Source organism: Hippoglossus hippoglossus, chromosome 23 (assembly GCF_009819705.1).
Source record: "Hippoglossus hippoglossus isolate fHipHip1 chromosome 23, fHipHip1.pri, whole genome shotgun sequence".
Lineage (NCBI taxonomy): Eukaryota > Metazoa > Chordata > Actinopteri > Pleuronectiformes > Pleuronectidae > Hippoglossus > Hippoglossus hippoglossus.
Window position 1 is genome coordinate 11,837,997 of NC_047173.1, and position 15,133 is coordinate 11,853,129.

General features: G+C 43.0%; 1 protein-coding gene across 1 annotated transcript in view; it reads left to right on the plus strand.

Annotated features, from left to right (window-relative positions):
* Positions 1–15,133, plus strand: part of exoc4 (exocyst complex component 4) — a 112,248-nt gene that overhangs the window by 56,404 nt on the left and 40,711 nt on the right. The window contains exon 12 of the mRNA XM_034578378.1: positions 14,551–14,653. Coding sequence (XP_034434269.1) covers positions 14,551–14,653 — 103 coding nt within the window. The remainder of the gene's footprint in view (positions 1–14,550; positions 14,654–15,133) is intronic.

Sequence of the window (15,133 nt, forward strand, 5' to 3'; positions counted from 1 at the left end):
CCAAGGAGGTTATGTTTCCACCCCTGTACATTGGGTTGTTTGTTCAATTGACTGTGTGTCAGCAGGGAGAGGCAAAAACTACAGAACGGATTTCAACAAAACGACCAAGAAAGAATCCTGGACAAGGGGGCAGATCCAGGAATCTGTTTTTATCACTTTCTTTAATATTGCGAGATAGAGCAATTTGGACATTTTCGTTGAAATCCCAGGAAAAAGTTTGAATTTGAAATCAGGCACATTTAGGAGTCTCAGATCTATGTGTGTGTGTGTAATATGGTGCAGCTCCAAATAGTGAATTTAAATGTGTCTTCATAAGGGGACTGTTTGGCCTTGGCGGAGGTATGCGCTCTACTGAGAGCTCTAGTTCCTTTGTTGGATGGTTGTTTGGTTTGTCACTTTGTCACTTTGTCAGCAGTGTAACACAAAAACTCAAAATTTGCTTGAAACTTGATGGAAGGATGGGACAGGGGCCAAACAAAATATAATAATAACATTAAATGTTGGTGTTGATCCAGCACATTATAATTTTCTTTTGTTGACAGTTTCACCAACTTTCCCGGTAAATCAGACCGTGAACTGACATCTATTAGTGTGTGCAGCTCGGTGTGGCTTGATTGCATTTAAGTGCTTGTAAGTGCCATTCTTGTTTGGGTTTATACTCGCATAACTAGCAGGAGATCAAACAGACAAAGGTGTTGGTTGCTATTATGTTACAAGGACACATATCAACAGGTGGTGGTTGGTGATTTATGGCACGTGAAGGGAGCTTAAGTGAATTTCTCTCGTTTAGAAACCGTACCCAGTCGTCATTTATGTTATCCACATGTCTCTAATTGTCGGCATTGTGTAAGTAAAGCAGCGTACACCAGTCTCAGAGATTTTTAACCTTCAGTATTTCTAAGTTGTTAAACTAAAGAACGTTGTCGGTGCAAGAATATCCATACAGATTCTCCAAGCCAACCCTTTTATTCAGATGACTTTGAAATACAGAGTCGTGCATAAATTGTCACTGCAGGTCATCTCTTCATCTTCCACAGAACTTTGGCCCGGCTGTTGTTAAACACTGGTCGCATCCATCTGTCTCTCCCATCTCTCAATTTGATGTCTCTCTTGTTTATCTCTCTGTCTGTCTGCTCCGTCTATAGCTGCAGGCCGTGCACTGATTATTACGACTCCTCATCCATAATCCTCTTTTCTTGCCTCTTCTTCTCCCCTCGTTCCTCTGACTTGCCGCTTTCCCACTCTCCCTCCTACGCTCACTGGCTCATTTACTGCTGGCCCTGGTCTCCTTGTGAGAATATGAAATATTCCTGTAATTACTGGAACCTCAGACTACAACTGTTAGTTTAATAATGAATGTAAAACTGAACAAGGAATTGTAGAAACATCATGTGATGTGTTTGTGTTGAAAGGAATTTTTCCTCATTCACTTTCTGATATTCATATATATTAATACAGATAATAATTTGTCCCATCAGCTCCGGCTTTCATCAGAGACAACACATGCACTCATGCTTTTTTCAATTAAATCATATTTATTTAATACAATAGATGACAGTTTATCCATTTATCAGCCACTTTAATAAATAAAAGAAGTCTATTTTGTTCTGACATTTTAATGTGTGTTTATCAGTGTTACAGTTAATTATCTCGTTAATGAATTTAAAGCTCTGGCAGTTATCTAGTTTGAACTCAGAGCACTCGGTTGTTCTGAGAAATTCACTCACAGGAAATTTGTTTGCATCCTCTCCTCCTCCTCCCTCCTCCCTCCTCCTTCCTCCTCCTCCTCGCCCCTCTCTGTCTGTGGTCATCCTGAGAGCTGAAGTCTTTAATAGACGGATCCGCTATTTACCAACATGGCTACTTGCATGAAAACACATCACCCACACACACCCCTGTCACTTTTTAAAAGTGAAACCCACTAAGTTAAAGGTCAGTGCCGACTCAAGGTTGTCTCTCTTCCCTGAGAGCCCTTTCAAGTGGACACACACACACACACACACACACACACACACACACACACACACACACACACACACACACACACACACACACACACGGACTAAGACATGACACTACTACAAGCAGGCTCGGACAGGCTATGAAAGGATCAATGAATAATTTAACCCCTAACATCATATTTCCCATGGCAGTAACATACAGAAGGGTGTGTGTGTGTGTGTGTGTGTGTGTGTGTGTGTGTGTGTGTGTGTGTGTGTGTGTGTGTGTGTGTGTGTGTGTGTGTGTGTGTGTGTGTGTGTGTGTGTGTGTGTGTGTGTGTGTGTGTGTGTGTGTGTGTGTGTGGCGTGTACCCACCTTCATTTTGTGTCTGCCTTATATGCTGAGAGGCGGCTATTTCAGCAGTGTAATGTGATGTGTGGGAGTATTATCAGAGCTGTAGGTATGACAGACACACAGCCCTAGAGCTGACTTCCTGGAATTGCATTTTGTTGGCCGTCTCCAATATGGGACCTGTCACCTCGCTCCCTCCAGGCCATGCAAACCGTGATTGAGGCGTTCCTGCGAGGTGTCACTATCAAGGGTGCGCGACTCCTTTTTGTGTTTCCGTCTGGTTCTCCCGCCGATTAAGATTTGTATGCATTTTCAATCATTTCGCCCTCCTTCAATCCTCTTGCTCTCTTTTCTTCCTGTATTTTTCCCCCCTGTTACTGCTTCCTTCCACCTTCACTTTGTCCTCACTCCTCCCTTCCTTACCTCTCTCCCTGCCATTCCTTCTTCACCTCCCGTGCCCCCCCCCCACTTCCACCCCTCTCCCTGTCAACACTGTCATAGCTTGGGGAGCCCTTCAGTGTATTACAGACCTCTCAACACTAGTTCTCTTTATGGCACTTTCTCTTTTTAAATTCAATCAGGCTTCAATGGAGCCCCCAGAACCATTTCAATTTACTACCTGGACGCCACAGGATGGAAAGTCCTACGCTAACATAAAGGTCTAAATGGAATGAGAGAGAGAGAGAGAGAGAGAGAGAGAGAGAGAGAGAGAGAGAGAGAGAGAGAGAGAGAGAGAGAGAGTATGGCAAAGAGGGGAGGAGGTGTATTGAAACGGTGCCACGGAGAGATAACAGCAATGGAGTGGTAAAAATAGAGAGAGGCCGGGGGAATTAGGGGGGAAAGAGGGTGAGAGGGAAAGATGAGGGAGAGGGAAGAGTCTGAAGCGTTGCAGGGGATAAGAGACAGCGGAGAGAAAAAGGGAGTGAAATGGAGGGTGGGAAATGGAGAGGGGGGTGGATAAAGGCATACAGTGAGGAGAAGAAGTGATAAATATAAAGTGTTTTTTTAATCAGAGGAGAATGTGATGTGACACGGCTCACATAGCAACCTGTTTGAAGGAATGCATCAACCTTTGGACGTCTATGATACTGTGCCGTATGAGTATATTGTGCTGGGAGGTTTGAAAGCAAATAAATAACAGACACAAACCTGAATGGAAGTCTGAAGATGAAAACTAGTTTTCCGTCGGAGCAAAATTGTTCTTATATATTTATGTATAAATCAGCACAATGGCATTCTCACCCAATGCCATTTCCCACAAAACAATCCTTTTGACCTCAACTTGCCAACTTTCTTCAGGGCAACTTTCCATTTACTTTTTCCCATTGGGGCCAGAATAGACTCCTCGCGTCCGTCTTTGCTGCCAGCCCTATTTGTGTGTGTGTGTGTTGTGTGTGTGTTGTGTGTGTGTTGTGTGTGGGTTAAGTGTTTTTCTCAGTAGTTTTCAGGCAAATTGAAAAGCGCCATCGCACTTAGCTCTCCTGGGGATAGTTGCCATTTCAGTCTTGCTGAGTCATTCACTAAAAAGCACGAGTGTCCTTCGGTCTGAAGTCTGTATCGTCTCCATCAACTGTGATTAGACAAGAACATAATGTGCGTGTGTGTGCGTGTATGTGTGTGTGTGTATATGGCTGTGTCAGTGATGATGAAAGACAGACTCAACATTCAATCAGTTTGGCTCCCAAGCTGTATCTTTTGCTCTCTTACCACTTTGCAACTTGAGTTTGTTTTGCGATGACTTTCACCATATCGCCAGCAATATATGAATCAAGGCTTCTCTGTACATAAAGTCATGTTGTATGTGCTCAGTGCTGACATACATATTTCTTTTTTGCCCTTTTTTCTGGCTCTGGTTTCTCATCGCGTACGTCATATAGGTTTCATAAGGTCCAAAGCCTTCGCCTCCCTCTTCAATGTTTGACCTGAGATCTCTCAGCACTTCCTGAAAATTAGAAGTGACTCACACATGTTGGGTAGAAATCATAAGTTTCTAGTAGATGTTACTTTTGATTGGGCACCAGATGATGCAGATTCAAGGATTATAAGGTCATTTTTACACTTTTTGATTTGGAGTATTAGGGCCACTTAAAGGGGCGGTGGCACATCAGCACCACAGATTATGCAAGAAACTGCCTCTTCTGAAGAAAGAACAACACAGACAAATAACCTCTAGGGAAAAAATGTTATAGTGGTCGACTGTAAGGTTATCACTGATTTCATGTGTGGGGTATTCAAAGGAGTTTCGCCATTTCTCCAGAAACAATGAGATTAGTTCAAGCTTTTTGATTCAGACTTTTTTTCTGAAGAAATATCAGATTTTAATTTCCCTGTCACATGTCTCTTTTCCATACCAGGATAGAGAAGAAGAAATCCTAGAGTAATTTTGCTCTAAAATAACCCATAGATACTGTTTAGGTAAAATAAATACGAGTCACAGTTTGTAATTGTTGGCGTCTCCACAATCAGCTTTGTTTTTTTATATCCTGGCTTACTTTAATAGAGCAGCCCCCTTCCCCCTGTTTCTGTAAATGTCACCTGTGGGAGGCCACTTAGAGCACAGCTTATTAATCAGACTTGTTTTATATGAACACTTAAATACTTCAGCGCTGAGCAGAGCACAATCAGACCAGATACAGTTTGTGTCTGCACCTGCCTGTCTGTCTAATGCGTGCCTGTGATTAAGAAAATAAGAGCTTGAGGGGACCACAGACCCCCCCCCCCCCCCCCCCCCCACACACACACACACACACACACACACACACACAGACACTATGGGACCAGCCATGAACAGCACTGTCACCTGCCTCTTTATCTGTATTGACTCACATTGTACAATGGTGACAAAAGCAGTAATTTAGGCCCGGTAGCCTCCCATTGTGACATTGAGGCATCGTCTTCTCTCTGTGCCCTTAATGGCTCAATGTAGCGTGTGAGAGAGCTGAACCTCCCCTCGCATCTCACAGCCCTCCTCCGCTCACCGGACAGTTTAAAACGAAAAAACACACCAAAAACGAAATCACCTGCTTTTAAAAATGGCAGGAGGTCGACACAAAAGTTTCTTGTGATTAAAGCAGAAGAGGAGATTGATATAAAAGTCTGAACTTAAGATCATATAACATCAATGGAAATATAGACTTTTTTATAATGCAGGATATAATTGTCTCCGCAATCTTATACTCCTACTTCTTTGTGTCATAATAACTGATCTTCACCACCCATTACAGTCCCCCCTGTTAAGATGGGAGTCCATTATAATTCCAGAAATCTCAGTACTTACCATTCAGTTGGCAGCAGAGACAGGCCATTATACTGTATAAATTCATACTTTTAGTGACAAACCTTCAGAAAGAAAAAGGATCCGGTCCACTGAAAATTTGGAGGCTTTGTTGTGAATGGGAATGAACCAGCGGTGGACAGGTTTGTAACCCTGCTGCTATGATTTCCTTGCCTTCGGCAACATGCCAGGGAAACTGTGTGTCTTTGAAACTAAGTTTCATTGGAGTGAGAGATTCTTACAGCGCCGGATATGCACACAAGTGTTATTTTAAAAATGGGCAGTAGGCAATGATTCAGCAGTAAGCTGTCACTGAGCTTGATTTTACTCTGATAATAATAATACACTGTTTCAATTTGATTGAGATGATGACATGATTGGTTTCCTTTACTTCACTTTTCTTCTGGACTTGAGGGCTCCATATTTTTGCACTTCTTTGGTGTTGTATTTAAAATATAGATATCCATAAGAAGTTGTGGTTTGATTAGAAGTATACAGTGGAACCTTGGGAATGTTTCTGGTGACGGTCGGGTGACCGTGTTGCAGGACTATTGCAGGAGTGGTGTAGCCCCACCAGATCACTCTCCGGCAAGGTTGTACCACAGACTGTATGTAAAGATGGTCGACACATCTGCACATCCCCCCCTTGTACAAAAAGCTGTCAAACTTGTCAATTTAGTTTGGTCTTTGTCCCATCCACTAACATGGAGGAGGGATGATCAAAAATGATTTTGCTTCACTTTGGGGGAGCTGAAATGTCGTCCATTTTGAAATACAGTCCCTGGGTTGGACAGTGGACATACTAGAGATATTACTGAGTGTTGTGATGTCACAAAGTTACCAGGTCCCAACGGCTTCTCTGTTGATTGGCTTCTTTGATGCTTTCACAGCAATTACATAACACGTATAGCTGCTTTTAATACAAAAAGAAACGGGAATATCACTTTCTAAATTATAATAATTGACTCACATGCCCTAAATGCCGCAAGTAACCGATGAGTAAAGGCTTCATGTGGCAGTTTAGGAACAAAGAATAGAGGTAGCATCTATCTGTGCACATCTGTACTTAGCATCTACACCGTATTTCCTGAATATACCTTGACTGCATTGCTCTGAGAGAAAAAGACTAATGAGAGAGATAGTCTCGGGTGGAATTAGAGAGAGATAAAGAGATGGAGGGTGGAGAGCCCGCTGTAGGAAGATGGAGGAGTAGGCCAGTAGCAGCAGTGCGGTGGTGATTTGTCTTTGAGACTCCGTGGTGTTGGTGTTGGCAGCGTCAGCTAAACAAGGCCATCTCATTTCCTGTTGTCTGCAGGAAGCAGCTGTCTGCTAGCTCTGCTGCTGCTGCTGCTACTCAGAGCCCCTGGTCATCAATCTCCCCTGTTTTAATTGGTCTGCACCACACTGCGAAGGGCCAGTACACACACACACACACACACACGCACACACGTGCACACTGACAGAAATAGGTGCAGAAATAAATGTGCATGTAAGCAATAAATGTGTGAATTCGCACACACTTTGATACGCAGAAGGAGCATCTGTTGCAAATATGAAGACATATACACCTGCTCACTACTATGTTAAGCACAGGTAACCCCTAATGAACATCACACTAATGTTCCTCTATTTGCCCTGGTTTTACTCTGCAGCATTTCTTTATGTTCTGCAGATTTAAAGTTCCTGCGGTGTACACTGTTCTTGATAATCCTACATGTTCACTAAACACTACAAATGTCCTTTTAGTCGAGATTATTGTTTAAGGGTAGCCTCCTTGTTATCATTTATTTTGAGGGTATATAGTGATCAATATGCCCGACCCCTGTGCGTCTGTAATCAATACATTTTCCAGAGCAGAACTTGAAGATCATTTGTACTTTCTAGTTCTTCAGGTAGGGGAGGTGTACCTTTGGCTAACTGTGATTGTACCAAATGACCTGCTCTTCCAAGTTTCTCCTGATGACTCTTGTTACAGTCCATGAGAGGCACAGTAATGACATTTCAGAGACACATTTTTTCGAGATTAATCATGACTCCATCCTATTCCCTCCATTTCTGTCCCAGTGAGCCAGCGTGCTCAGCACCAGGACCCTGAAATCGTGCAACAAAATGGAATTCAGCCGTCACAAATTTAGATAAACACACCTGTGCTTTTCCCCACTGTGACTTGCCACAAATCTATTCGGCGAAACAGGTCTTATTCCCAAGGAAAAATACTGTGAGCCAATTCTGCTGGTGGGAGATTCAGTGGAGATCGAGGAGGCTCGCTATAGTCTGTAGAGTCTGACAACTTTTATCATTGGATAATATTTCATTTTAAGAAAGAACTTTGAAATTCAGTTTCAAACAATTCAACAAATCCCAGAAACAGAACCAAGTTTTTACAGTCATCATCCATCCAAACATTATATGTACCACTTTTAAAGGTCGCTGGAGCCAATGCAGAGTGCACCAGGTCGCCAGTCTATCACAGGGCTGACAGATAAACCTACTGTCAAGTTAAAGCCTAAAGTCAGTCAGAATGGATCTAACCCCAATCTGCACATATTTGGACTGTGGGAGCCAGAGTACCTGGAGAAAACCTATTCAGACACATGGGAAACACATGCAAACCCTGGCCCAACAGGGATTGCAGCCCAAGTTTTAATATCCATGAAACCAAATCTATTATTGTCTTTTTGTGTGGAAAAAAATGAAATAATAGGAATGAATCAAGTCGATCCACAGTAACAGTAGTTAAGTAAGTCATCCATTATGTTCTGTACAGAGTCTATGGAGCTCTCTTTATTTTCTCATCAGGCTCACTCTCTAGGGAAAGGTCCTGTATTATGGATCCCATTCATACCTGCTGTTGTAAGCATGTGGACACACACACACACACACACACACACACACACACACACACACACACACACACACACACACACACACACACACACACACACATACACATCATTTACATAATTTGTCTTTGCACCTTCCCATGGCACATCTTTTTTCACTCTCTCTCTTTTGTTCTCTTAGACAAACACATACTACCTCCCTATCCCTTGCACACACACACACACACACACACACACACACACACACACACACACACACACACACACACACACACACATGCACGATCATGCACATGCAAACACACGGCATCAGGGGCAAGAAGCAGGGTGTAAACAGGATGGAGTCTGGCAGAGGCGTGGGCGGGACACGGGAAGACCATATGCATTTCACCAGGCACTGATTCAAAAAAACAGACTAGCACATCTAATCACACACAATACTGTCGCATCAAAACACACACCTTTCCTCCTTACACACACATACACATGTGCGTTACACACACGCAAATCCTGCACAGGTTTCAAGTGGTGCACACCAACTGCAATCTTTATTCTTCCTCCAAACCATATTTAATAAGAAGAAAAAAACTCAACTGGTCATGAAGCCTGAGCTTTTAGAGAAAGCTGACACAGTGCCATCCAGTGGCAGCGGTGGGCATTGCTGGAGAACATTCATCAGAAGTATACACAGTTTACATTTTCAAGCAATGCATCTTTGGTGGCCATTCAGAGAAGTTTGTTTTTTCCCTCATCCATCTTTTCAATTTTCTCACTTTTTCTTTAATGCATCGCTACAACTTTGTGCTCTGAAACCCCTTGAGCAGAGCTTTACATTCTGGGGTGTGACTCCATTCATTTAACACCGCTGTAGAAATAAGGAGGTAGTGTGTGTTGGGGGGTTGTAATACTCCCAGAGAATCAATATTGAATGAGCAGTTGGATAACAATTAAAAGCTGCCGTTGTAGCATTTATTGTCCGGTCCGCTGAAATGAAAGCCAACGTTGGTCGTGCCATAAAACCCATTAAGTGTTCGCGTCCATTAAAATCCTTTTTTATGACTTTGAAATCTTCCTGAAGTGACGGGGCAGTGCTGTGCCAGTGTGAATAACTGCATATAGAGGAGTCCCTCTCAGTGGCAGAGTGATGTATTGACATGTGGCCGTGTATTTTTTATGTTAATCTACGAGCGTGCGTGTGTTACTGTGACAAAGACGGACTGATTAGGTATGTACACACACACCAGCACTCACTCTCCCTCATCCCCTCTCAGTTGGTGGAGGTTCACCGTGTCCTGTCCTTGATGTGTGACAAGTCTTTACAGATCAAGCCTTCCTCTCTCGGCAGCAAGAAGAAAAAAAAAATCTGAATTCACCGTAGCTGATGGATTCGTGCCTGAGGAGAATTCCGGGGGATTTAAAAATGCTGAGTCTCTAATCGATCTTAGCACACTCTTATTCCGCCGTCTTTCTTAAATCTTTGTCTTTATCCCATTTCTCTTTCGGCATCATTACGCCGCGGCTGCAGATAAAGATGGATGATGGGATCCCAGCCCTTTCCATTTAAAGAAGCATTTGTTACCTTAGGTTTAGTTTCCAGTGGGAAATGAATCCAGAGCCGCTGCTATACAACATCTCTGTCCCTGTCTGTCATCATTTGTTTTCACTGTCTTAAAAAAACCCAACTTAAGCGTTTTCTGACTAATCAGAAAGCCATTAGGAAGCACCAGGTTCGCTCATTAGCCAAATCCCTGTTGGTATAAATACATTTAATTCCATTCAGGAGTGTTATTTCTCGACATACATACACAAAGGGCATAGCATCTACAATTATCCCACCCCAGACCCTGGGCTCTGACATCTGTTTCCTAATGACAGATAATTACATGCTGTCAAATGCAATCATCTGCAGTTGCTGCTAAGAAACTGGGCTTGGAGTGCGATTGGTGCAGCCATGTTGGCTCCAGAGGAGACAACACACCCTGAGGCGAGTGTGGGGACGCTATTGTACACCCCATTTGAATTTGAATATCAGTGTGTGTGTGTGTGTGTGTGTGTGTGCATATGTGTGTGTTTGTGTTTGTGGGTGTGTGTGATGAGTTCTTGGCACCTGTGAGACTTGGAGTGATTCGAGATTTGAAGATGGGAACTGTTGCTTCCTGGCTCTAGGCTCATGTGTGTGTTTGCTTAGTCAATGTTGTTTTGCCTTTGGTTAGAAAATGACAATAAACTATTTATTACTCTGTTTGCGAAACATTTCTCAAAGGAAATAGATATATTTTTTTAAATGTAGGGCTTCATCTGGAGATTGTTTTCATTATTGATTAATCTGCCAGTTATTTTCTCCGACTCTCTACTGCCAGAGATTTTTGACTCAGCACAATTTAAAGAAACCTTCACATATGACAAATAAAGCAAAACAAAAGTGGAAAGGGTTTTGAATTTTTTTTTACGAGTAAAACAACCAGATTCCAGTTAGTTTAGAGGTTTTTGAGCACAGTTTTCAAAGCTAAAAAAATACCTGAGGTCGATCAATAATGCATTACCTCTTCACTGTGTTTGCACATTGAACATTATTTCGATATATACTGAACTTTTGTCATATTTTATGTTATATATTGATGAAAATTATATTATTATGGATATTGTTTTATCGCACATGTACACGTATACGCATTAGATCAGTGTCTTTCTACTCGGATTGACAGGAATAATTTTTTCAGTCACCAAATCCCAAACTCTCTCTTGATCTCGTTGCCCTTTTAATGATCTCATTCAGATTCCCTTCCCGTAATTGACACCTACCATTACAACCTTTTGCCGCCTGCCACTCTGCGTGCCACATTATTTTGAGGCCAGTAGGAAATGGTGTGTGTGAGAGGGCAGATAAGCAGATTATATAAGACCACTAAGATTTCACACACAGGGGCGAGTCCACACTGTGCCGCTGCCGCTGTGTCTCTGTCGCGCTTCCACAGCATCAACCTCCGTGACTTGGCTGACACCTCCGCCGCGTACAGCTGCCATATGGTCGACTGCTGTGTTTTGTTGTTACCTGGCAACGGAACTGACATTGTTGCCGTCATATCGGGTCCAATTATAACAGCCTCATAAGATGAAGTCGGCGCCATTACTGAATTCTTGTGGCTTTGAATGGATTGAAATCATCGTTTTGAATGAGTAGCCTAATGTTTTTTTCAGGTAATGGAGGTTATTTTTCTACCATTAAATTGGCTTTCATATAATATTGTATGTCTGTGGAGAAAATGATGCCTCTTACCTATATGAGTTCACAGGCATGAGCTTGAAAATACATCCAAAGTTCTTTTAAAGCATTTATTAAATATGATTTGACTGTTTACTCAAGAATCCAGATTTGTTAAAAAATAAAAATAAAACAAAACTTTCCCACCAGTAGCATAGAAAGAAGTCAGGCCAGACGAGTTAAGAGGCTTTTAAAATCAGGTCATGTTCTGATGTATCACGCAGGAGCTCATGATAACTGGCGATAATGTCAATCCAGACGAATGTAAAGTCAAGCTCGGATGTGGCCTTGAGAGATGAAACGAGGCGAGCTCGCCGTCATTCTTTGGTGAGAGGTCAGGCTGTCTGACCATGTTTCTGTGTGGGAGGCTCGGCTCAGGATGCAGTTGTTGTTTTTTTTCCTGCAAACGGCCTTGTGCAGCGCAGCCCGCGAAGATAGCGCTCCTGCGGGTTTTGGTGGTTGGTTTGTGATTCATTCGGAGTTGAGACAAGCTGATGGCTTTTGAATGTGCGTCAGTGTGTGTGTGTGTGTTAACGTGTTCGGTGTCATTTGTTATCGTCACCATCATCGTCACCAGACGCTGTTACTCTCTATACAGTGTGTCAGGAACATCAGCGAGGCAGATGTTGGGAAGATGCGGTTGTAATGACAATGAGCTTCCTTTCAGAATCCATTTAGAACTCTTCAAGCTCCTCTGTGCTTGGCTCCACGTTATCTCTACTTAGATATAATATGAAACAATTCTTCAATAAATTGTCTAAAGGTTACTAGACTTATGTTATATATTTTGTTAACTTGTGGACTTTTTACAATCAACCCAGAGAAATCCAGTTTGGTCGCCTTTTCCCATCTCTGCTATAACTTCCGGGACGTGGATAAAACTTAAAATAAATGAATCTGATTCGCGTCAGGGAGACTTTCATCAACTCCCATGATCTGACGCTGCTTCACGACTACAACAAGCTACGTCTTTTCTTATTGTTTTGACGGAGGGACCCCTTGTGGCCGAAGTTACAAATTGCATGTTTAAGTAGTTGAATGATTTCTCTGTCACTAAACTAAACATGTACATTTGCTGACATGTTCTGAGTATTGTGAGCCCCGACAGTACTTTTACCCCGGTTACCTCTGGCGAATCTTCCTCGAAGCAAACCGCGGGCTCAGATTCCCCTCATGAAGGTGCCTGCTGCTCCAGATGGCCGTCTGGATTGACAAAGCCGTTTTTACTGCCTCGTCCCTGCGACATCACTCAAATGTTATCACCCCTGCCTACAAAAATCCATCTGTGCCCACATGCTAACTTGAAGATCCATCATCCCACCGCTCGTATTGAAACAATGACAATAATGACAGCGCGAGATGGATCTCGGAACAAGGCGACACGCGTTCCAACCAGCAACTTTTGTCCCGAGATTGATTCCCAAAAAATGAAGTTGTCGGCAGAAGTTGCACATTTGTGTGAAGGAGGGGCGTTTAAGTGCATACTGTATTTATACAGAGAAGCTGTGTGTCTGGGCCTCCATTGTTTTTGGGAGCTTGACGGTTTTAATGAGGCCACGGAAGAGTTTCTCCTACTTAACTTTCTGTTGTGGTAGAGTTTCAGTGGGAATCAATGAAGGATTTAAAATAGGTTTGGGTTCCTCACTCACTCCGTCTCGCTCTTGCTCTCTCTGACACAAGGATGAACGTATACCCCCCCCCCCCACACACACACACACACACGCACACACACACACACTTGCCTCAGCTCTAGCCGACTAATTGGGCCCAGATGCTGAGTAGTGTGATCGTGCAGCTTTTGCTCTTTTTTTGTGTTAGTGTGAAGGTGTTTGTAAGTGTGTGCTTGTGCGTGCATTTGTATGCGTACGTACATTAATGTGTAACCAAATCAATCAGGCACCTTCACTGATCTATAGCTCTTGAATTGACTGTGTCACTGCTTTTCTGCAAAGCTGCAGTGTCCTGGTTGTAGCTTCTACTTCACTGAAGTGCAAACGCTGTTTCCAAACACTTCCTCCTGCTTTTTACAAATGGCCATGTCCAATCAAATCTCCTTTTAGAGTCATCTTTGTTGCTTCACTCCCTTCCCCTGCCCGCAGTTTTTCACAATTGTGTCACATAAAACAATTTTCTTTTACCTTTTTCTTCGCACTCTCCTCTCCTATACATCCAGGTCATATATATCACAGGTCCTGTAGGTCAAAGAATTCTTTTTTGGAGGAGCTTTGATTTATTTGAGCATTTATATGTGCTGAGCGCTTCAGGAGGCACCCGCTGTTGCATGGTTTGCCCGGCGGTGTGTGTGTGAGACGAGGCCAGTGACCAATGATTCTCTGACAAACGACGTGTGCATGTGCCTCCACCAACCCATACATAACTGTCTGACCCCATCTGACCAACCAGAGACCAGCTTCTTGGGAGAATCCAAATAGCATGTGTACTGTAGCTCTCATGGCTTTTTATCATTAATGCTTAGAAACTACTTTTGCATTTGCATTTATTCTACCATATATATTTGTACAAAGTTTCCTTTACACACACATTCACTATGGTTGTTTCACACACTCACATCTGAGGGTTGCTTAGTTTAACTAAGGTCTGCATTAAAGGCACTGAGCAGCTCCACTGGAGCACTTATAGGTGCTCAAAGGCACCTTGAGAGACATACTAAGCTTTTCAAAATGAGTCCCCACAGGAGATCTTGCCCTTCTAGGCGATACTGAACCCACTGATGCAAAGTTACTGTGTTGCTGGTCCGAAGCCTGTGTCTCATTGCACCTCAAATATTTCAGCGGTGAATTAACCTCCGTTCACAGCTGCTGTTGTCAGTGTGTGTGGTTTCTGTTCTGATGTGTGTTTGCCTCCACTGTTCTGCCCAGATTCATTCAGGAGATAGAGATGAACATGGGGCCAGGCCAGGCCAAGCAGTGCCAGCTCCGAGCTTTCCTCACCTACTACATCAACGACCTCTTTCTCAACCAGGTTAGTGAAATGACAAAGTGAAGCACTCTCCAACAGAGTCGAATGCCAGCATTCCCAGAAATGTTTTATGCTGTTTTCTGACATGAACTGAAACTCTGAAATTATCAAATATAATACAAATATTTCACAATGAAATATGAGTGTAGAAGACACAGACGAAGATGTCAACTTGGAAAGACGACGAGATTATAGAGCTTTTGGTGATGAGGCCCATTGCCAGTGTCGATGTGCTGTAAACAAAATATATGATCTCTGTAGAGGAATTACCAGTTACATCCTGCCTCTGCATGCTGCACCACGCCTCACCTGAACACCTCATTGTTAATGCGTCTGAGCAGAGAATCTCCTGCTGCGTTCTTCCTTCGTGCAAGACGATCTCTGGAGGATGTCCTGACCCAATTGTGCGGACTTCTCCCGCAGTTCATGTCTGAAAACGGCTTTATTGGAACATGTTTGCTTTCCTAGAAAATAACAGTTGTC